General features: G+C 40.3%; 1 protein-coding gene across 5 annotated transcripts in view; it reads right to left on the bottom strand.

Annotated features, from left to right (window-relative positions):
• Positions 1 to 21762, bottom strand: part of LOC129731086 (probable cationic amino acid transporter) — a 112888-nt gene that overhangs the window by 35691 nt on the left and 55435 nt on the right. For all 5 annotated transcript variants that reach the window (XM_055690840.1, XM_055690836.1, XM_055690841.1 and 2 more), the window contains 2 exons: positions 1026 to 1411; positions 767 to 920 (listed from right to left, as the gene is read on the bottom strand). In XM_055690840.1, the coding sequence (XP_055546815.1) occupies positions 767 to 920; positions 1026 to 1151 (280 nt within the window). In that variant the 5' untranslated portion in view covers positions 1152 to 1411. The remainder of the gene's footprint in view (positions 1 to 766; positions 921 to 1025; positions 1412 to 21762) is intronic.

Below are 21762 nucleotides of genomic sequence, written 5' to 3'. Positions count from 1 at the left end.
TAGAAACGGATGAGGAAAACTGCTGTCAGTTTATTTCATTACAATCGGGAACGTTGTGGGGGATATCGGTTTGACGTTTGTGCTGCTTCTATTCGTAGCACAAATGTCCGATGTTGGGGAATTATTAATTAGAAAGCTGCGCGTATGGGGGTGGTTTTCAAAATGAAAACTGATCTCAAATCAGTGGAATTAGAAAAATTTTAATGAAGCTTGTGAAAATGCTGTGCACGGCTTAGATTAGCAGTAATAGGGACAAACATTTGTACAGTTTTTTACGACATGTCAAGTAAAGAAAATTACTGCAAGTGCCGTATGGCGTGAAAATCGTGTCCTCCTTGGCAAGGATAGTCACACACCTCAAGTGTGACTGTTCTAGATAAAAACATACCCTTGAACACGGGCGACAAACAAATCCCACCACTCCACACAGGAGCAGAAAAAGAAACATAACCAACCCGAAAGTAAAGACACACAAAGCATTACCCAGCAGCGTGTTTGTCGTTAATGCTAATCAAAGCAAATGTTGTTTTTTTTTGCCTAACTAAAAGAAGGTAGGCATGAAAGGAGAAATAAACAATAAAATGTGCCATTCTAGCTGATCATACTAACTAACTCGCTTCCCCGGCGAAACGGAAAAATGTCACATCAAGGTGGGAAACGACCGGAAAACGAGGAACGCAAACTGATAACAACACACCAGGATTAAACAACAACAACAACAACAGCAAAAGAGGAACATTTAGAGAAAAATTGATTTTATCTTTACCTGAAAATATACTAGCTATTGCCGCTATGATAAAACTAAGCACTACACCGGGGCCAGCTATGTTTCTTGCTACCAAACCGGCCACTAGATACATACCGGTGCCACAGCACGATCCTACTCCAAGCGAGGTTAGGTCGAGTGTGGTTAGACATTTCTGCAGGGTGAGAAAGAGAGAAAGTAAAAAAACAGCAGGAAATCTCGTTTGATAGGACTAACACAATCCGGGCGCAATGTGGCCAGGCACCGTAACGTAACGTACCGTTAGTTTTGGCTTTGTACTTTTCGGATCTTCGCCCTGGAGCTTGCGGAGGTCCTTGGTTCGCACTAGCTTGGAGAATAGTGTCAGTCCGGTGCCGCCGCCTGGAAGCGGGATTGAAAACTTCATCTTTGCCCGATGGGACCTATGGTGCAGCCGGTCGGATGCTTCTCGAAGTTGTAAGAAGCTTTAGAGATATGTTTGAGTCGGTGTGTGGGTGTGGGTGTGTGTTTGTATGTGTGTATAAGGTCGAAGGTGAGAGTCGGTGGTAATGGCAGCCGTGCCGGGCTAAAGCATTCGGTTGCTCCGTTGATGCTGCGTCGCTGCTGTGTGCCTCTTGTTGTGGCGGCCTAATTGCCACATGTGCTTACGCTATTGTTGCGAGTAATCTGGGTGGAATAGAAAAGATGCATGCACACAGGAAGAAAATGGAAAATTAATATCCGCTACATTGCCGGGCTAAGGACTACAGTAAACCGAAACGAGGAAGATGTTTTAATTACTATCTCCGCAGGTCGGCCGGTTATTAACTCGGATGAGGGCCGAAAAACGAGCTGAAGGTGTTGTTTGCTTCGCAAAGGCATGAAATAGTACACTTTTTTCCTCCAAAGGATATGGACTAGAAGAATGCCATTCCGCTGGTTGTGATCTGTAAAGGAATATTACACTAGTCCACACAGGTTTTGCCCTAGAGTTCAAACTGCATAAAAATGAAAGCTTGTAGCTTTTCAACAGTTCCTGTGAATTTTAATGCCTCTAACCGTCTCGGCAGTGCATCAAAAAGTCGCCGAATAATAGTTCGCCGGGTCCGTAGTCTCTGAAGACTCAAGGGAACGGGTAAAAAGGTTATAATCATTCATTTTTCTCTGATTTGAGCTTTAGAGCAATGTTTTCCCTTTTAGTCGACCAGTGTTATTCGTATTGGAACACAGATAATGTGATAGAAACATATGTATATTATACAGTATTTGAAAAAATATATCCACTTCAACTACAATGTTATTGTTACGTCTATAAAATGAATGTTGTCATCGTTTGGTTCAGGTCTTAGGCGCATTCATAAATTACGTAATGCTCATAGGTGGGAGGAGGGTATCCTTGAGCGTAACGATTTGTTACATAGGGGAGGGGGGGAGGTAATATCATCGTTACGTAACAAAAAATCTTTGGATAGACTCTCCAAAAACGAGCAATTTAAGCAAGCAAATTCTTTGTTGAGCAAATTCTCAGTGTTGGCGTTACATTTCGTTACATATAGGGGGGTGGGAGTCCAAAAATTGGGTTTTTTTGCGTTACGTAATTTATTTATGTCGCCTTAGTACTGATCATTTTTATGTCACGGAAAACATGCCATAAAAGTTTATTTATTCAAAAAAGCTTGATACCATTTAACTGTGTATGAAAGCCGTTTCTGTCAGGTTCATTGAGCAGACAATGTGTGCAGTAGGGAAAGCGAAAAATAAGCGAACTGGAAACATGATACAGATTTGGAAAAATATGCCGCACCCCGACGGGACTTGAACCCGCAATCTCCCTGTCTCCGGCATGATTTGGCAGTGAAATGTGATACGCATATAGATTGTGGAATTGTACCACCGTCCCCCGTAGTTTAATTGGTCAAAACACCATGCCGGAGACAGGGAGATTGCGGGTTCAAGTCCCGTCGGGATTAGTGCAGAAGTTTGTGTTTCATTTGTATGTAACCCTTCCCTTACAGAAGAAGGAGGGGTGTCGGAACATTATGGACATATTTGTTACCTCTGTAAACATTCATCTGCCAAATTCGGTTCCATTTAGGTGGTTAGTTTTCGAGATGTGCAGAAATATGTGTTTCATTTGTATGTAACCCGTCTCTTCCAGAAGAGGAAGGGGTGTCAAACTGATATTGACATATTTGTTACCCCTAGAAACATCCACATGCCAAATTTGGTCCCATTTACATGGTTAGTTTTCGAGATGTGCAGAAATTTGTGTTTCATTTGTATGGGACCCCTCCATTCCAGAAGAGGGAAGGGTCTCGAACTATCTTAGTTTTGACCCCTAAAAACCCTATATAAAAAATTTCACGCCGATCTGTTCAGTAGTTTCTAAGCCTATATGGATCAGACAAACAGACAGAGCTGCATTTTTATATATTTACTAGCTGACCCGGCAAACTTCGTCCCGCCTATTTTAGTGTTTAATATAATAATTTTAAACATTTCAAATTTATTGATTCCTTGCGATTGGATTATATCGTTTAAAAATGATTGGTTTTATCGAAATGGCAAATCCCCAACTTTTGGCTTTTGTACATGACCTCTATTCCGGATATATATTGGGTGCATTTCAGTTATTTTCGTTGTTTTCCAGAAACTGAAAGTGGTCATCTTCTAATTCAAAATGGTGTCCAGGGTCAATGCTTGGCTTCTTTACATCATTTCGATTACGGACTTATCCATATGTAGTAGTATTCGGTTATTTTCGGCTGTTTTCCAGAAGTTGCCATTTTTTAATTCAAACTGTTGTCTAAGGTCAATTTATAGCTCCTTGCATCATTCTGGATCCGATGATCCGGAACCGTAAGTCGCCATCTTGGATTTAAAAATGGCACTTGGAAACAATTTCTGGCCCCTGAGCGCCATTCTGGTTTAAGAAACACCCATATTGGGTGTTATTTGGTCATTTTCGGCTGTTCTCCAGAAACCGGATGTCACCATCTTCGAATTCAAAATGGTGTCTGTGGTCGATGCTAGCTACTGTGTATCATTCTGGTTTCGAAGATACTCATTTTGTATGAAAATCGGCCATTACAATTCATAATGGTGTCTTAGGTCAATTTTCAGCTTCATTCTCGTTCCAGAGATACTCATATTGGGTGGTACTTTAGGCTGTTTCCAGACACCGGAAGTCGCCATCATACAATTCAAAATATTGTCTGAGGTCGATTTGTGGCTTCAGTGCATAGGTGGTATTTGGTCATTTGCCGCTGTTTCTCAGAAACCGAAAGTCGCCTTCTTACAATTCAAAATGTTGTCTGAGGTTGATAGGTCGATTTGTGGCTTCAGTGCATCATAACAATTCCGGAAATACGCATATTGAGGGATATTTGGTCATTTGCCGCTGTTTTTCGGGAACCGAAAGTCGCCATCTTGGATTTCAAAATGGCATTTGGGAACAATTTCTGGCCTCCGTGCGTCAATCTGATTAAAGAAACGCTCATATGAAGTGGTATTTGATCATTTTCGGCTGTTTTCCAGACACTGGAAGTTGCCAGCTTACAATTCAAAATGTTGTATAAAGTCGATTTGTGGCTTCAGTGGTCGATTTGTGGCTTCAGTGCATCATAACAATCCCGGAAATACCCATATGGCGTCGTACACAAATTACGTAACGCTAAAAACCTAAATTTCAGACCCCCTCCCCCCTCTATGTAACGAAAAGTAACGTTAGATATGACTCCCCCCCTTAAAGTTACGTAACGCTGGACAACCTGTCCCCCCTCCAAATTTGGAATTTTGAGCAAACATCTCAGTCACGTAACGAGCTCAACTACCCTCCCCCCCTCCCTCCTATGTAACAATAAGTAACGCAGACTTATACCCCCTCCCCCCCCCCCTTCATGCGTTACGTAATTTGTGCACGACGCCTATTGAGTGGTATTTGGTCATTTGCCGCTGATTTTCAGAAACCGGAAGTCGCCATCTTGGATTTCACATTGGCATTAGGAGACAATTTTTGGCCTCTGAGCGTCATTTTGGTTGAAGAAACACTCATATTGGGTGGTATTCATTTTCGGCTATTTCCCAGACACCGGAAGTCGCCATCTTACAATTCGAAATGTTGTCTGAGGTCGATTTGTGGCTTCAGTGCATCATAAAAATCCCGGAAATACCCATATTGGGTAGTATTTGGTCATTTGCCGCTGTTTTTCAGAAACCGGAAGTCGCCATCTTGGATTTCAAAATGGCATTTGTAAACATTTTCTGGTCTGAGCGTCAATCTGGTTAAAGAAACATTCATATTGGGTTGTATTTGGTCATTTTCGGCTGTTTTCCAGGCACCGGAAGTCGCCATCTTACAATTCGAAATGTTGTCTGAGGTCGATTTGTGGCTTCAGTGCATCATAACAATTCCGGAAATACCCATATTGGGTGGTATTTGGTCATTTGCGCTGTTTTTCAGAAACCAGAAGTCGCCATCTTGGATTTTAGAATGGCATTAGGAGACAATTTTTGGCCTCTGAGCGTCATTCGGGTTGAAGAAACACTCATATTGAGTGGTATTTGGTCATTTTCGGCTATTTTCCAGACACCGGAAGTCGCCATCTTACAATTCGAAATGTTGTCTGAGGTCGATTTGTGGCTTCAGTGCATCATAACAATTCCGGAAATACCCATATTGGGTGGTATTTGATCATTTGCCGCTGTTTTTCAGAAACGGAAAGTCGCCATCTTGGATTTCGAAATGGTATTTGGAGACATGCCAGAAGAAGGAAGGGTGTGGAAACATTATGGACATGTTTGTTACACCTAAAAACATTCACCGGCTTAATTTGCTTATACTTGCTTGACTGGTTCTCGAGCTGTGCGTAATTTGAGTTTCATTTGTGTGGGACCCCTCCCTTATAGAAGAGAGAGGGGTGTCAAACCATTTGTTTTTCTTACTCCTAAAAACAATCACCTGCCAAATTTGGTTCCATTAAGTTGGTTAGTTCTCGAGATAAGCAGAAATTTGTGTTTCATTTGTTATGAACCCCTCCCTCACAGAAGAGCGAGGGGAGTCGAACCACTATGGACATACTTGTTACCTCTAAAAACATTCACATACCAAATTTGGTTGTATTTGGTTGATTGGTTCTCGAGCTGTGCGAAATTCGTATTTCATTTGTATGGGGAAACTTCCTTTGCTAAACTTTTCTAATCATTTCTGCTGAATTCATTCGAAAAACTATCAATAGCAGCGTTATTGCCGCATGCGAATCGAGATGAAAATCAAGAAAAAATCAAAAGGTTTGGCCAAATCAGTGAATATTCAGTATATGGGTTAAGTGAACTCATCTGACACTCTAAATAAACGATTTGAAAATGAAAAACCAATAAAAACATACCGCGTTAAAACGACTTTTCTGTGAAATCCGCGCCCCGTAAATTCTGAAACCCGCGTAGAAAATCCTTAGTGTATTTCAAATACGTCAAAAATGACAAAATGTCAGAAAAGTAAAAAATATCGAAAATTTCATCAATGAAACACGTCGAAAATATCAAACGTGGAAGTTCGTCAAGTTTTGGTTCTGAGATTGTAATAGATGAGGATATCTATAAACTAGCCGATGACTTTGTGTACCTTGATGCTCTAGTGACGTGTGACAACGATGTTGGCCGCGAGTTGAAGAGACGGATAGCAGCTGAGGTTCCGCAGTATGCATGTCCGCACGAAACTTGCGCTCTACAGGCCGCTAGATTCACCTGGAGATCACCAAAAAGAAGCGAAACACAAATCCACTACGTTTCAATAGATGATCGGCACTTCTCGGACATTATCAACGTCAGAAGAACAACAAATCGGTCGGAAAGACGGACGGCATCGGAGCGGAACTTATAAAAATGGACTCCGACAATTTGGCCAGCTCGCTGCATCGGCTGATCGTCGAGATCTGGGAGACAGAACAGCTACCAGAGGAGTGGAAAGAAGGCGAGAAATTAGACTGCGAGGGCTATCGAGCGATAACAGTCCTGAATACCGCCTACAAAATGTTTTCCCAGGTCATCTTCCAACACCTGTCACAATCAGCCAGCGTATTTGTAAGGCGGTCTACAACCAACCAAATCTTTACACTGGGGCAGATCCTCCACCATCCATCATCTTTTCATAGATTTTAAGGCAAATAAGACACAATAAACCGACCAGAGCTATTGGAAATTCTTGACGAAAATGGCTATCCGGGGAAGCTGACAAGACTGATGAAAGCTACGATGGAGGAATTTAAACTTCATCCAGACTTTCTCGATGAAACCCCTCAGCTTCCAGTTCCTATCCTGGATTCAGAGCACATCTACACGAGTGATATCCTTCCATGTCTCACGTCTGGGACGTCAGGGACGAAGAGGTGACCCATGTAGGGAAGCTTATCATTAATATTATCTCTACTTCTTCAACAGACTTGAGTGTAGTCAGCCTATACACCAGAGAAGCGCCGAGACACTCACCATTAATGCAACTGTCAATATTAAAACGGGCGAGCTGTATAATTTTGCATTGCCGTTATCCATTTTGGTGTGACAGTTGCCTTAATAATGAGTGTCTCGGTGCCTCTCTGGTGTATAGGCTAACTATTTGAGTGATATCCCTCCATGTCTGTCGCACCGCATCTGGGACGGAGAGCTCACTCATAAGTGGTCGCTCACAGATACACTGAGGAGGCGACCAAAATTCGAAAGGTGGACCAAAAAGAATGTGTGGCCTACTGAACAGTTCATTACGACTCGGCAATGTTCATTTTTTTTTATTCTCGCTTATTTTCCGTCGGTCTAGTTCCGCCACTGTTGTGGCCAATCACCGACGCCCAGGGAGACGACTCCACACCCAGGACCCTAACCCAGGACCCGTTTATTAACGGACCGGCGCCAACGGCTTTACTTCCTCATGCGATGGAAAGCGTGATCCCAGAGAATTTTCGCCTCAGAAAATCTCCCGGTGTCGGCTAGGATTGAATCTAGACCAGTTGGGTTGGTTGTGAGTGGATCACGCCATCTCACAACCATCGACACCTATGTCGGCGGTGGGTTTCGAACCCAGGCGTCGAGCGTGATTGGCGGAGACGATACCAACCACCCTAGGCCCCCGCTCTCGGCAATGTTCATGACACTCCAGATTTGGAAATGACAGCCTGCCTAGAAGGCAACGAAATAATTCCAAGAGGTCTAAGGGGTTTGTAGGCGGGTTCTTGTGGAGTCTTTGAGTATAGGATCCTGCGTTCAATGCTTGACGGAAAACAACGTTGAGTAAACGTCAATATGTCGAAACAAGAGAGTAAATGACACTGGTCAACACAGATGCACTCCAAAAGCTCAAACCGGAAAAAATGAAAGATTATACCTTTTCAACCTTTCCTGTGAATTTTGGTGTTCCTGACCATCACAGACGAAATTATAGACAAAAAACTGATTTTTAGGAGGGGTGTTCCACAAAAAACTCTATTTTGTCGTGTTCAACGTACAGATAGGACATCGCAGTATTCAGCAATTATTTTTATTTAAAAATTTTCCACAACTTTGCTGAAGGAAGCAATCCGGTATATTGAAAATTAGAAAGAATATATTTTTTTATCTAACTGTTAGGTGGATTGATCGAAAAACTAAAAACGCCAAAAGTAAGGCCTTGTTCTATGAAACAATTGTGCTGAAGACATTGAGTACATAAAATCAATTTTTCATAGTCAAATCTAGAACAATCACGATTTTTCAAATTTAGACCACTGTGCATGTGGGATTTTCAAATAAATCTTTCCACCAATTGTAAATGTCTTGAAATATAATACTTGGAATGTGTAAAAACTATTTTGGAAGTTGTTTCATAAAATTGTGGCTGAAAAACGTGCTTTACATTGAGTATTTCGTTGTTTTATTATCACTTTTTTGTGCTTTACGACCTGAAGGTCGTAAAAGGCATTACTCAAAAATGTACCGTACTTTACTTGACTTTTACTTTTTTGGCTAACGGACCGTTCACCGGTCCAGAGCCGAACGAATTAGAGATGTCCAGCTTTTTCTGTCTTTGGCAGCCGTTCTCCAGTCTCCCCGTACACCAGCAGATCGTGCATCTTCTTCCACCGCGCACATCCACCGCGTGCGAGGCCTACCACGGAGTCGACGGCCTCTTCCTGGTTCTCTACTGAAGATAGTTCTGGCGGCTCTCAGACATCCTGGCTACATGTCCAGCCCACTGAAGCCTGCCCCGCTGTATTACCTTCACTATATCAGCATGTTTGTATACCTGGTACAACTCGTGATTCATGCGTCTGCGCCACACATGTACCGTACGATGATTTTGAAATTTTGACCAGAGATTCTGGACGTCATAACGAATCGAATGGTGTGCTCAGATTCTTTGGTGCATTTTTTTTATAATAACGGTCTGTGGGAGCACCGTGTCTTGTAATCTCGGGGTATGTGATTATAAGAAAATGCCAAAGGTGCCTGTATAAGTGAACACGTCATGTTCTCGAATATATTCTTACGATAGACATCATTGTTACTGTTAGAAAAAAAAGAGACCTCAATGAAATTCAACCAATTTTTTATACGTTGCTTTTTGACCCCAAGGAGGTCTTTTTGGCTGGGAAAACAGGTCCCGCGAGCATTTTTAAAAATAAGCCCCACCCTACTGCGCAGCCCTGCACTTGTTTCGTTCACACTCGAAAAATGCAGCATTGATTTTGTAAACAACTTTTTGACAATTTCTTTAGGGATTTTGTTGAGAGCTCGAGTAGAGCCGAGATGAAGAAAATTCATTCCGTTCATTTTCGTCGAGTAGTTCAAACTGGTTTTGGTACCAAAACTGGTTTTGGTATGCCTACCAAGAGCTGGTTGAAAAGATTGGGCCGAAAAAAATTCGAGTTAGCCCGGAGACTCGGGGATAACCTTCCGGACCCGGAGACTTCGGGTGAGACCCGGAGAGGTGGAAACCCTACTCTGAAGGATCAGCCGGAAATTTGGTCAGCCCAAGTAGGATCATTAAATAGTGCCGCATATCGAACGATTTTTATCAACGCGTGATTTAATCAAAACGTTTGAAACTTAAATCGGAATGATCCAGAGGTCAAGGTCAGGAGTTACTTGAAGACGTGCAAAAAGCATAACATGCCCAAGGAACCCGTAGCACAACAATCTCTAACAAAAACGAGCGCACGAAGGACGGATACTGGATAACTACGACATAACAGACTCTAGAACTCTTCCAGGGCCTCAATCTTTCACGAACATTTTCAATTGGAAAAAAGAAAAAAAAACTAAAGACTTTTCGATACACTTCTTACTAACTCCTACTAATTTTAGAATACGTCAATAGTGAACATTTTAGAAATCTAGTCTCGCTTTTTGGTTCACAGACTCTCGGCTATTTTTATTCTATTGTCTACCGTCCTAACCTGGCATACGACTCTGTTAAAACGATGCAATGCTCTGGCAAAAAGTTTCTCCGGAACGAATCTCATTATTATTATCAGTTAACAAATTCTATCGTCTTTGTTGTAGTTAGACGTGCTTTCGAAAAGCCGACTGTGAAGTTCATTCGAATGAAATAGGAACAAGTTTCATAAAGAAGGATGTAGTGCACGAGCTTTGTTTCGCTTCCGGCCTTCCGTCCATATTTTTCCTGTTAAAAAGTTCTCGAACGCTAGCCATTGCGACAGTTCTGGCTCCAATTTGAAGAAGGAAACCGGATGTTGAAATGGTATTTTTTCAGGTAAATGAATTAAGCCGAGCTATGCAATTATTCAGAGGGTCTTCGCCCGTCATGTCTAATAATTTTTGCATCAGGACAGCCGGAAGTCGTACCTTCCGTTTGTCGAGGCAAATGCTGCCGGAAGCATTGATTAGTCCTGCTCTAGCGACGTGACAAAAAGTGCACATTTACTCATAGAGGAAACAGCGCACGGCGTACTCTCGAGGACATATTGAATCGTGACTGCCAAACCAAACTAAATCCATCCAATTATCACTGCGATAAAATTGAGGTGACGATTTCATCTTATGTGAAACTAGTTACAGTGGAATAAAAAAAGCAATAATATGTCTCAGATCCCCTAGAGAAGCGCCGGCAGCGCTTCTGCTCGATGCGGAATGGCAAGCGCACATTCCAGCCGAGATCCAAGGACAAACCGTGGTTGACATTGTCTGCCGGCAAATCTCGCAAATCGGAATCGAAGAGACCTTGTGTGTTGATAATTCCGATAGCACACATCCGAAGGGATGTGAATTGCTAATGCTCGAACGAACTGACAGATATGGTGTTGATGCTAGTGGCGTCTGTGCACATGTACAAAAATAGAACCGGATGTGTGCACGCCGGCAATGATTGGATGGAGGCGCACATACTCACATACACACACGTGTTGCTTCAATGGAAACGGATCGACACGGGGTTGATGGGTTATTAACGCTTCGCTTATACACCCTGAAGGATCCTCAGGCGCTGCTGCACGGTATGTGGATTTGCAAATAAATTTGAATTATGAAGCGTGTGTGCATGGGTGGAAATCGAATTGCAAACCAGTTTAGTTCAACGGAAAGATGGAAATTCGTGTTAGTTCGGATTAGACAACAGTCGCGAAGTTGGGTTGAAGAAAAAAAAACTTACCAACGATATATTGAACAGTCGAAACATTTGTTCACAACATTGATGAATGGATGTAGAGAAGCAGTATTATTCCCTGCTTCGAGAAAGTATTCAGATGTTGGAACAATTTTAGCTAATCATCACGTTCCATTCCTAAATTGCTCAACCCAAACAGAAGCATGACTGGAATGAAAATTAGCAGCTCATTTTGCGGACAACCCCAAATGGAATTTGGGATGAATTCAATTTCACAATTTGGAAGAAGAGAGGGAGAGAGACGAGTGATAATGCAACGCCCTTAATTGACACCCGAGAACTGGAGGGTGGTCTATGTTCCGCTGCCAACAACCGTACACGACTGGAGACTCGTGCTGCTGCGTATTAATTCAACAACATCATAAGCATGCAAATGTCTTCGGCCTACTCAACATCAGAAACGAGAATCGTCGTCGGATCTGCCTGCCTGCTTACTTGGCTGTCTGTGGATGGGATCACAAAATGTCATTAGAAAGGGCACAAATGCCAAGTTTTCTATTGCCATTACGAGATGAATTTTCCATTCGCCCACACCACGGGGACGATCAGGATGCTTGATAACGGTGTCAATTGACTAGTGGTTTTTTCCTCACTATGTTCGTTACTGAGTAACTCAAACGATAGGTAGTGTGTTGTCGAAGTAATCACATCCCTCCCTTTTTATATCAATTTATTTATACGTAAATTAACTAAGCAGTAGAATGCATGAACCAGACTACCAAATTTCCGAGATACTTATTCCTAAATTGCGATTCATCTCAATAGTTGCTGAAACGGTATTGTGTAAAGTCAGCTGAAAACTTTCCTATCCAAATTATAATTTAAAAAACAAAAAAACATTGGCAGGGTAGTAAGGGAAAAATTTGAATAAAAAGTGCATCATAATTTAGGGGGCAATATTCGCGTGCTGGTTTTGCTCTACGTTTGATTTTAGTTGAAAAGTAGTTCTCATGTAAGAAATATTAGTGTGTTCGAGAAAAGTTTTTGAGTTCAGGTTTTGCTGCTACCCGGGTAGTGCCGAAAAAAGCCAGCGGATCGTCCTGAAGCAGATAAGTAGCATTTCGAAGTGTCTCGAAGTTTTTTGTTTTTGTGTAAGTCGCACTCGAGAAAGATTGAAAAAAAAATCGTTTTTCGGACTCTGTTTTGGGCTGACTAAAGAGCGCTGGAAGCACCATCTACCTTCGGATAGAGCAGCAAGGCGGTAGAACTGCTCAGTGAAGGGTAGCGAGTTGCGACTTGCGGCGGTTTTTCTTTTTCTTTTATATATTGATGTAAAAATACTATATATACTCACAGAAAATATATATAAGATAATTAAACACTACAATTTCTGTTTTTTTTTTATTTTTCAAGCTTTTGGTTAAATGTTGCAACTAGGGGAAGCGAACCAGTTATGGCAATACCTAAAAAATGTACCAGTTATGGCATGAACCAGTTATGGTCTATGGAGTTTAAATGGAAAGGTGCCATAACTGGTACCATTGCGCTTATGCGATATAGCCATAACGAAATAGCCATAACTGGCTCACCTACCCTAAAAGGTTTTAATAATTATGATTAAACTTTCTGGTAGCGTGACACGAACTCACGACAACTGTACTATGGTATGTTCGGCAGTTTGAGATCGAATTTATGAATATGTTTTGGCTCAGGTGCATGTATGCATTCTTAAAAATCTCAAGGCTTTGAATGCATGTAGTACTTACGGGAGTGTCATTGATTCGGTCGCCTCTCACTAAGTAAGTATCACATCATCTATATCCTTTCTAATATCCCCAAGCTACGGTAAAGATGGGCGTGGCCAGCAATGATGACTATCGGGCCTACTTCATCTCAGATTGGTTTGAATGTTACTCCCAAACATTGTACCTCATACAATTCGAGAGGAAGCGTTAGTCATCAGTCTGCAAATTAGCCGGGTTTTAGTCCGTCCTAACAAATTGCGTTTGATGTCAAACCTCGAATAAGCAAACCAGATTGCTGTTTGTGAGCAGTGGAGATCGAGGACATGGTCATTGACTAGAGTTTGTCCTTCGAGAATCTGCTGAAGGTCGTTTTAGGGGTTCCAGTCTTCAACTGGTAAAGACACTGGATTGCAAGTAATTGCACTATCGCTCGACAAAGGTGTAAAAGTGTACACCTAATCAGACTCATTTCGAGTGACTTTCACCCGATTTACTCTCCCGAGCCATCATGAACAAGGTGCGTCTACCCGTGCGCTTGTTTATACTGCGGACAATGAACTGTCGCAAGTACAAGCAGTTGGGTCATACGGCCACCCTTTGCGGCAATAAAGAACGCTATGGTAAATGCGGAGAGGGAGAGCAGCACGCGGATAATGCCTGTGATAAAGGTGCAGAAAAGTGCCTCTACCAAGGACAAATTTCGCATGAGGAGTCCGCGTGCTCCACGTACAAACAGCGCCAAGACAAGATTAAGTGGTCTCTGAAAGAGCGCTACGATAGTTCGCTCACTATCGTCAATATGCCTAAAGAGGCTGCTACCGCCAAACTGGTTTCCCCAAATAATTTCGAGGTAATGTCGTCCGATGAGCCTCACTCTGACGATTCGGCTGAACCTAGGAAGTCTAGGAAGAGAAAAATCCCCTCTTCTCCTATATTGCCTAGGAAAGTTCAAATGAGATCCCTATCTGATATGACAAATAGGGTAAGGAACGGCTTAAGAAGTGGCGCCTATTTTAATCAGTCGAAGAAAACAGGCCTCAAACTCCTGAATTTTTATCAATATCGACAATGTCTTACAAATATAAGAAATACCTTAATTGGTTATTGTTGAAGTTTTCTAACTTAGTTTTACAATCTGACAGAGAAAAAGATAGAGAAAAGATTGATATACTACTGTTTGAATTTCACCCAACACATTTTGAGTATTTCGTCTCAATACACAGGTGGTTCCTAAAGCTGCTAAGAATATGTTCCCTGCCCTACTATGAAACCTAAAAGTGCTGTTGAAACCTCGAAGCAAACTCCTCCGGGATTAGCTAAGCTGAAATAAAAATTAAAATGATATTTTTGTGCCATCTAGCGGCGAAAAATTGTCAGCAAGTTTTCAGGCAGTCGCCACTTTTAACCCTGGGAAGATAATTTTATTCTAAGGTTGAATTGATGCATGAATTTTAAATCAATAAAAATGCAAGTTCTTGTTTAAAATTTAATAATGAGAGATTATTACGGTGTTAACACTTCGATCTTCGTATTTTGATCCTGATTTCCCTATACTGCGATTCCATCCTCCTAGATAACTATGGTCTTCAGCAAAGTTTTCCACATGACCTTTTGAATAAGTTTCTAAAAGATCACAGCAGGTAAGTAATGCGCGTTGCGGTCAAATTTAAAAACAAACTGTGTATCAAATAAAATCTCTTGACCCTCTGAGTAACCTTGCTGAAGACGATAGCTTTCTAAATAGTCGGATTCACGAGGTAAATTAGGTGCAAAATACTCAAATTTCAAAATTTGAAAAAATAGTCGGTTAAAAAACAGCATTTCTGCTAGCGTTCTAGGCCATGAATACTTATAATTAATGTTTATTAGCCATCTAAATTCAACGTTACTTGTTGAATTGACAACATAACTCTTATCTTGAAAGCATGGATTTTTTTTAATTCTAGATTAACAAAATTTTACAAGGTGATTTGTCAAACAACGAACTTGGCTACTTTCGTTGAAGCACCAAGAGTAGCTTTTTTAAAAGGCGTAACAACAAGTATTTTTTCGAAAAACTATAATCATTAGAATCTACTGAATCAATCAGAATAATGTCATAGGAAGGTTGTAGTAGAGAAAATGTATATTCAGATGAAAATTATACTGAAGCAAAAATCCGATTCTATGTTTAATATCGTAAAACATTTAAAATATTTGTGTATAAATATTTTTTCCTAGGACAAACCATTTTAGAGAATGGAATGGTATCTATAATGACATGATGAAAAACCCTGGTAAATTTTTTGAGTTCATCAGAAATTGAAAAAAATACAATATGTCCAGAGCAAATTGAAATTCTCGACATTGAAGTTGGTTGAGATTTTACAATTTTAAATTTCCTCCCAATCTGCCATAATTTCCCAGACTGACGTATGCGACAGCCAGTAAAATTTTCAGTACGAAGCTTTTTCCAAAATCGTTTGTATAATAACTGTTAGGACGAATTTCAACAATCTGATCTGTACATGCATTAGCAATGCATTAGTATAATCACAAAACATTGCCGAACGTATGATTTGTACAAAAAGCTTTTTAACTGAAGATATGTTACCAACGTCATTTTTTTGTAGAAACAGCAAAAAAAAATTTGTTTTTTGTTTTTCACAACCGATTGACGTACATCCATCGTAGTATGCGACAAGTCGCTCAACAATTTTTTTTCAGAATCAGGCAAATAGTCGCGATTCGAGAATGCTTTTCGGAAGTGAATTTGGTTTGGAATATAATAGCATTCGTGGCCTCTGCCACCTTCCATCTGCACTTCTTCCGTACAAAATGCAAGTGCGCTTTAATTGTCCACGAACATAGACCAAGCTTCGTGGCCTTAGAGAGCTACAGTATGGTAAAAGATGATAGTCAACTCCGTGCCGCGGCGTATTTTATTCGAGGAATGCGTCCTCTGGAGTCCAAAAAAGGCACGATTTCCTACCATAGGACCACGACGAATTTCTCTGCTAATGTCGTTCTTGGTATTCACCAGTTAAGCAGGTATTGGACGAAGCAAATATTTGCTATTTTTGGTACGATTTTTATTTGCACAAAATTAAATCTGTATTGAAAAATAGCAAATACTTGCTTCGTCTAATACCTGCTTTAGCCTAGGTGCACGCACCTCAATCAGGTGTCAATTACATCGATTTCATCACCGCTAAGCTGAATCCGTGGACGGAAATTAACACGGTCATCTCTGAGGTCGATTGAACGCTTTTGTGCATCATGCCGATTGAAATATTCACATTGAGTGGTATTCGATAATTTTGGAATGTTTTCTAGAAAGCAGAAGTCGTCATCTTGGATTTCAAAAAAGGTTTAATTTCTGGCCTCTGGGTATCATTCTGATCAGAAATTTTCATATTGGGTGGTATTGGGCCATTTTGGTCCGTTATTAAGAAACAGAAGTTGCCATCCTAGAATTCAAAATAGTCTCTGGGGGCAATTCTTGCCTCCTGGGTATCATTTCGATCATTTTAAGCTGTTTCCCGAAAAAATTGTTTCGAATATGTGTTTTACTTGTACGGAAGAGAGAGGTATCGTACCACCATAGAAATATTTCCTGCTCCAAAAAACCTCTACATGCTAAATTTGGTTTAATTTGCTTGATTAGTTTTCGAGTCGTTGAATGATTGGGTTGGATTTACGTCACGTTGAGTAGAAATGGCGGTTACGTCATTTCGTTTTCGTGAATTAATGACATTATTATTTACCCTTATGATAAAATTCCGGTGCCTTTAGGTCCGATTTGGTGTGTTCTATAGTTTAATCACAAATAACACAAATCGACCACTTTGGCGCTTACGTCAGTCTGCGAGATTACGGCAATAATGTTAAGAACTAGAAAAAAAACCTGAGCTTTAAGAAAATATAAAAAAAACCTTAAAATGTTATTAGTAAAGCGTTGACGGTTATTTAATAATACAATTCAACAAACAAATAAAAATTAGGATCAAAACATTTACAGGTTGGTACTGAAATAAAAAAACACAAAATCACACTCCAACGGATTTAACGGAGCCAAATATATTGGAAAAAATCAGAACTATGACAAATTAAAAGTTAAGTTGTAGCTGTTTCATATCCTCATAGTGCTTACAGAGGAAGCATAGATGAGACGAATTGAAGGGTTTCTTTGTTTCTTTGCTTCCCTTGTCGAAGCCCCGATACTCTTCAATCGCTACATCTCTATCGTTTCGTTATAGGCACAGTAAATCAAGCAAAAGTTTTCGATCTTGCCAACAGTAATAAAGTGCCAATTAATTCGAAAAAAATGGAGTCGCTCATCGCATCAAAAGTACCCTTTCTCAGCCGGTTTTGTCTTATGAAGACATCCAAAAACAAAACCACTTCTCAGCTTTTGTTCTCGAAATTTCAAAGCTCTGACGAAGGCTTGCCTAATCCCCTTCGTCAATGCTAAGAATGTTATTGTTCAACAAGCTTTTCTTTTCCCATTGCCGACGACAGCCGCTGTCACGATTGGTTCGCGGGAAACCTGAAATCAGTAGAACTTTTAATCCACTCTACCCTGCCAAAGCACCGAGGAAAAACATTTCCACTCGTCCTGGCGGCGGCGGTGGTCTAGCCTGGCGATAATTGGATAGCGAAGGTGAATGCTAAGAATTAGCCTTGACCGACGGGATTTGACAGTTTAGCCACCGAGAGTGAAATGTGTCCTGTAGCGAATCAACACTCTCAAGACGACGGATAGCACGCAAAGTTTTCTGTTGGCTTTTCCCCTGTTTGCTAACGATTGAATAAAACCGGTAATTGAAATCCTTTCTCATGGAGAATTTTTTTTTTCGTTCTGCTATGATGGACAGTTGTTTTTTTTTTCGATTTTTGTTTTTCCATTGACTTTGTTTTTGAGCAAGCTATGCCGTAACATGAACACATATTCAAATATCATTATTTTACACCATGAAACCATCCAAACAATTCCAAACTGGATTAACTTGGCTTCGGAGTTTCCTATAGTATGGCATATTCTATGTTATCACGTCTGACCAGCCATTTCCTGACATTGATTTGAACCTGATTTCCCCTCCCAACAGTACTAGATAATCGGAGGATTTGGGTTGGCTCCTACTGGTCTGATAACCGAATAGAGGACAACCGGAAAAGTTGCCACCCAACGCGGTCGATGGTCGATGGTTCGACTTCGAGAATGAGAGCAGAACAATGGTGAAACTTTTTTTGGCTATCATCGATAGGACGACAAGATGCTTTAGGGACTGACGTTTCCAAGGGATGTTTTTCTTTCACTATGACAAAAAAAACCTTTTCTGAACACGCCAACGACAGAAACGACGATTTCTATCTTATCATTTTGAATACAATACAACAGGCTTCAGTCATACCTACATTTGAGACACAATTCTAAATCAATATAGAAATACTGTTGCGCTTTAACAAATAAAACCTAAATTAATCCACCTAGCGGTCAGACCCAGCCTTTCTCAATCAAACTTATTATTTGTAAAAATAGATTTACATGAACGCTTCAACCGGTTAAATGTATATTCACTCTTAAAGTTCTAAAAAATTGATGTTGTAATCTATACATATAAAAATGCAGTCCGGTCTGTCTGGCTGTCTGATTCATATAGGCTCGAAAACTACGGAACCGATCGACGTGAAAATTTGCATGTGGGGGTTTTTGGTGCCGATAAAGGTTCCTATGATAGTTTGAGACCCCTCCTTCTTCTGGAAGGGAGGGGTCCCATACAAATAAAACACAAATTTCTGCACATCTCGAGAACTAATAAACTAAATGGAACCAAATTTGGAAGGTAAATGTTTTTAGTGGTAAAAAATATGTCCATAATGTTTTGACACCACTCTTTTTTTGGAAGGGAGGGGTGCCATACAAATGAAACACAGATTTCTGCACATCCTGAGAACTAACCAACTGAATGGAACCAAATTTGGCAGGTGAATATTTTTAGAGGTAACAAATATGTGCATAATGGTTTGACACCCCTCCCTTTTCTATGAGGGAGGGGTCGGGTCCCATGCAAATGAAACACAATTTTCGCACAGCTCAAGAACCAATCAAGAAAATACAACCAAATTTGGTATAAGAATGTTTTTAAAGGTAACAGATATGTCCATAATGGTTCGACGCCCCTCTCTCTTCTGGAAGCACATGTTTTTGTACAAATTTCTGCACATCTCGCGAACTAAATACCTCCCAAAATGGATATTTTTATGCTGTCATATTGATGCCAAATCAGCTTAAAATGACCGAATACCACCCAATATGGATATATTCAGAATTAACCCTCTAGTGCCCAAATTAATTTTTAGACGGACTTCGAAAAAATCACTATGAAGCTTTATAAACATTTTTTAATTTCTCATTGATGCTTTTTAGAGGTTCAACTTAAGACCGTCTAAAGGCGGCACTGGCGGCGAGGATGTTGTCATTTCGATAAAACCAATCATTTCAAACGATTTGTGATTTGACTTGGATCATATCCTATGGCCGATTCGTCGTGCATTTGCAGACTTTAAACACATTGCAAGGAATCAATTAATTTGGAATGTTCAAATAGTACAACACCACATATAAATTATGTTGAGGCCACGTATATCGATCAAAGCGAGTATAGTTTCAAATAGTCTTTGAATTTCTTTTCTTTCCATAACATTTGAGCCACATATCAAATTGTTATGAAGTTTGTTATTTGTAAGTTTGAGAGATGACTCCTTCGTATGAGACTAGTTATGTTCAAATAAGTCATGTAATCTTTGAGATAATAGACTTTCGTTGTTTTAGTAACAATTTAATACATAACGGTTGCTTAAGTTCGATTACAATCAAATAAAATGGGAACGTATAAGACAGCCAAATTTTGAAACCACATGTTCAATCATAATTTATCAGTTAACGCTTAACTAGTCCGCTCATCTGATAATATTATTGATCAAATCGGTTGTGTAGTTTCTGAGATAATGAAGTTTCGTGATTTTAACATTTCGGTACATTACAGACGAAGTTACAGTTCGAATACAGTAAAATTCAATAGGTTGTTATGAGGCAGCTAGACTTTTCATTTGACACTAAATTTGTGGAAATCGGGTCAGCCATCTCTGAGAAAATTGAGTGAGTCCAAGTAGTCCTCGGAATATGTTCCTATTCATAGCTGGATTTCACATTTTTAAACATAACAGGCAAAGTAATAGTCCGATTGCAAAACAAATCAATAGGGTCTTATGGGGCAACTAGACCTTCCATTTGACACTGATTTTTTGAAAATCGGTCCAGCCATATCTGAGAAACATGAGTGAGATTAAACAGTCTTCAGAACACGTTTCTTTTCATAACTTTTGAACCACAAGTTCAATCTTTATAAAACTCAAAAGTTAAGGGTATTTCAGGTAGCCCGTTCATTTGAAACCAATTTTGTTCAATTCGGTTGTGTAGTTTTTGAGATTGTAATGTTTCATGATTTTTACATTTTGATACATAACCTCTGAACTAAAAATCCGATTACAATAAAATTCAATAGGGTCTATGGGACAACAAGACCTTTCATTTGCAATCAATTTCATGAAAATCGGCTCAGCCATCTCTGAGAAAAGTGAGTGAGAATAAAAATCTGCACATACACATACACACACACATACATACAGAAAATTCTCAGCTCGTCGAGCTGAGTCGAGTGATATATGCCATTTGGCCCTTTGGAGCACTTTTATACTTTCGGTTTTGCAAGTGATTGCTATACCTTTCTAGGAGAAAGGCAAAAATTTAAAAACAATTTTTCTTCATGGAACAACGACAATATTTTTGGTCTTGTAATGTCTTGAAGTTATCATAAATAAACTATGAGAAGTAGCTACCAACCGCTTGCTGACCTAACGTAGAATCGCTCTATTCTCTAAACTTCGCAATAACAGCAGCTGTACCAGAAAGTCTGCTCATTCCCTGTGGTTCTACGCTGTTATCTACGTTAATAAACTGCTTAGGGTATTTGCAGCGCCACGTGGTGCTTCCCACGATACTACACACTCGGTACATGCGAACAAGACAAATCCTTCTTTGGCCACAAGTTTTTCCTAGAAATTACTTTTTCATCTCCATGTTGCCAGGAAACGATCGCATTTTTATTCTATTTTTTCTCGTAACTTCCCACAACACAGAAACCCCTTCGAGGGCTACCGCAAAATAAGGAAAAAGTGTAAAAACTGCGAAATGGTAAGCTGTGGTGGTCGTCTGCCTGCCGGCCCCGGGTACAGTATGCGGAATTTCTTTGGTCAAGAACTCAACTGCAGCAAACGTGCGTTGGCCAGTCGTATTCCAGGACCCTCGAGGGAGGGAGGAAGGAAAAGTGTATGCGTGGGAGTAGAAAAAATGTCGTGCATTGAAAATTAGATTACAAACCGGTCAAACAAGGTTGGAGCGACTTTGATGGTGATTCGAAATGCAATTTCATTCGGTTTACTGGTATCTGTGTTTTTTTTTTATCTTCTACAGCTGCCAGCGATCTCGGATGGGATATGAAAAACAAAAACCACATTAAGTTGAGTCATAAATTATAATGTCAGCTGCAAATTATGTCCTAGAGTAAAAAGCAGGACACAAATTTTATTCTACAGTTTTCTCGGAAAAATAAAACGCGAGTCGGACATCTGGCATTTTTTTTATAAACTTGATTGCGAAA

The sequence above is a fragment of the Wyeomyia smithii genome, chromosome 3 (genome assembly GCF_029784165.1).
Source record: "Wyeomyia smithii strain HCP4-BCI-WySm-NY-G18 chromosome 3, ASM2978416v1, whole genome shotgun sequence".
In the NCBI taxonomy this organism is placed as follows: domain Eukaryota; kingdom Metazoa; phylum Arthropoda; class Insecta; order Diptera; family Culicidae; genus Wyeomyia; species Wyeomyia smithii.
Note: the sequence above shows the minus strand (reverse complement) of the source record. Positions and strands in the feature narration are given on the sequence as shown.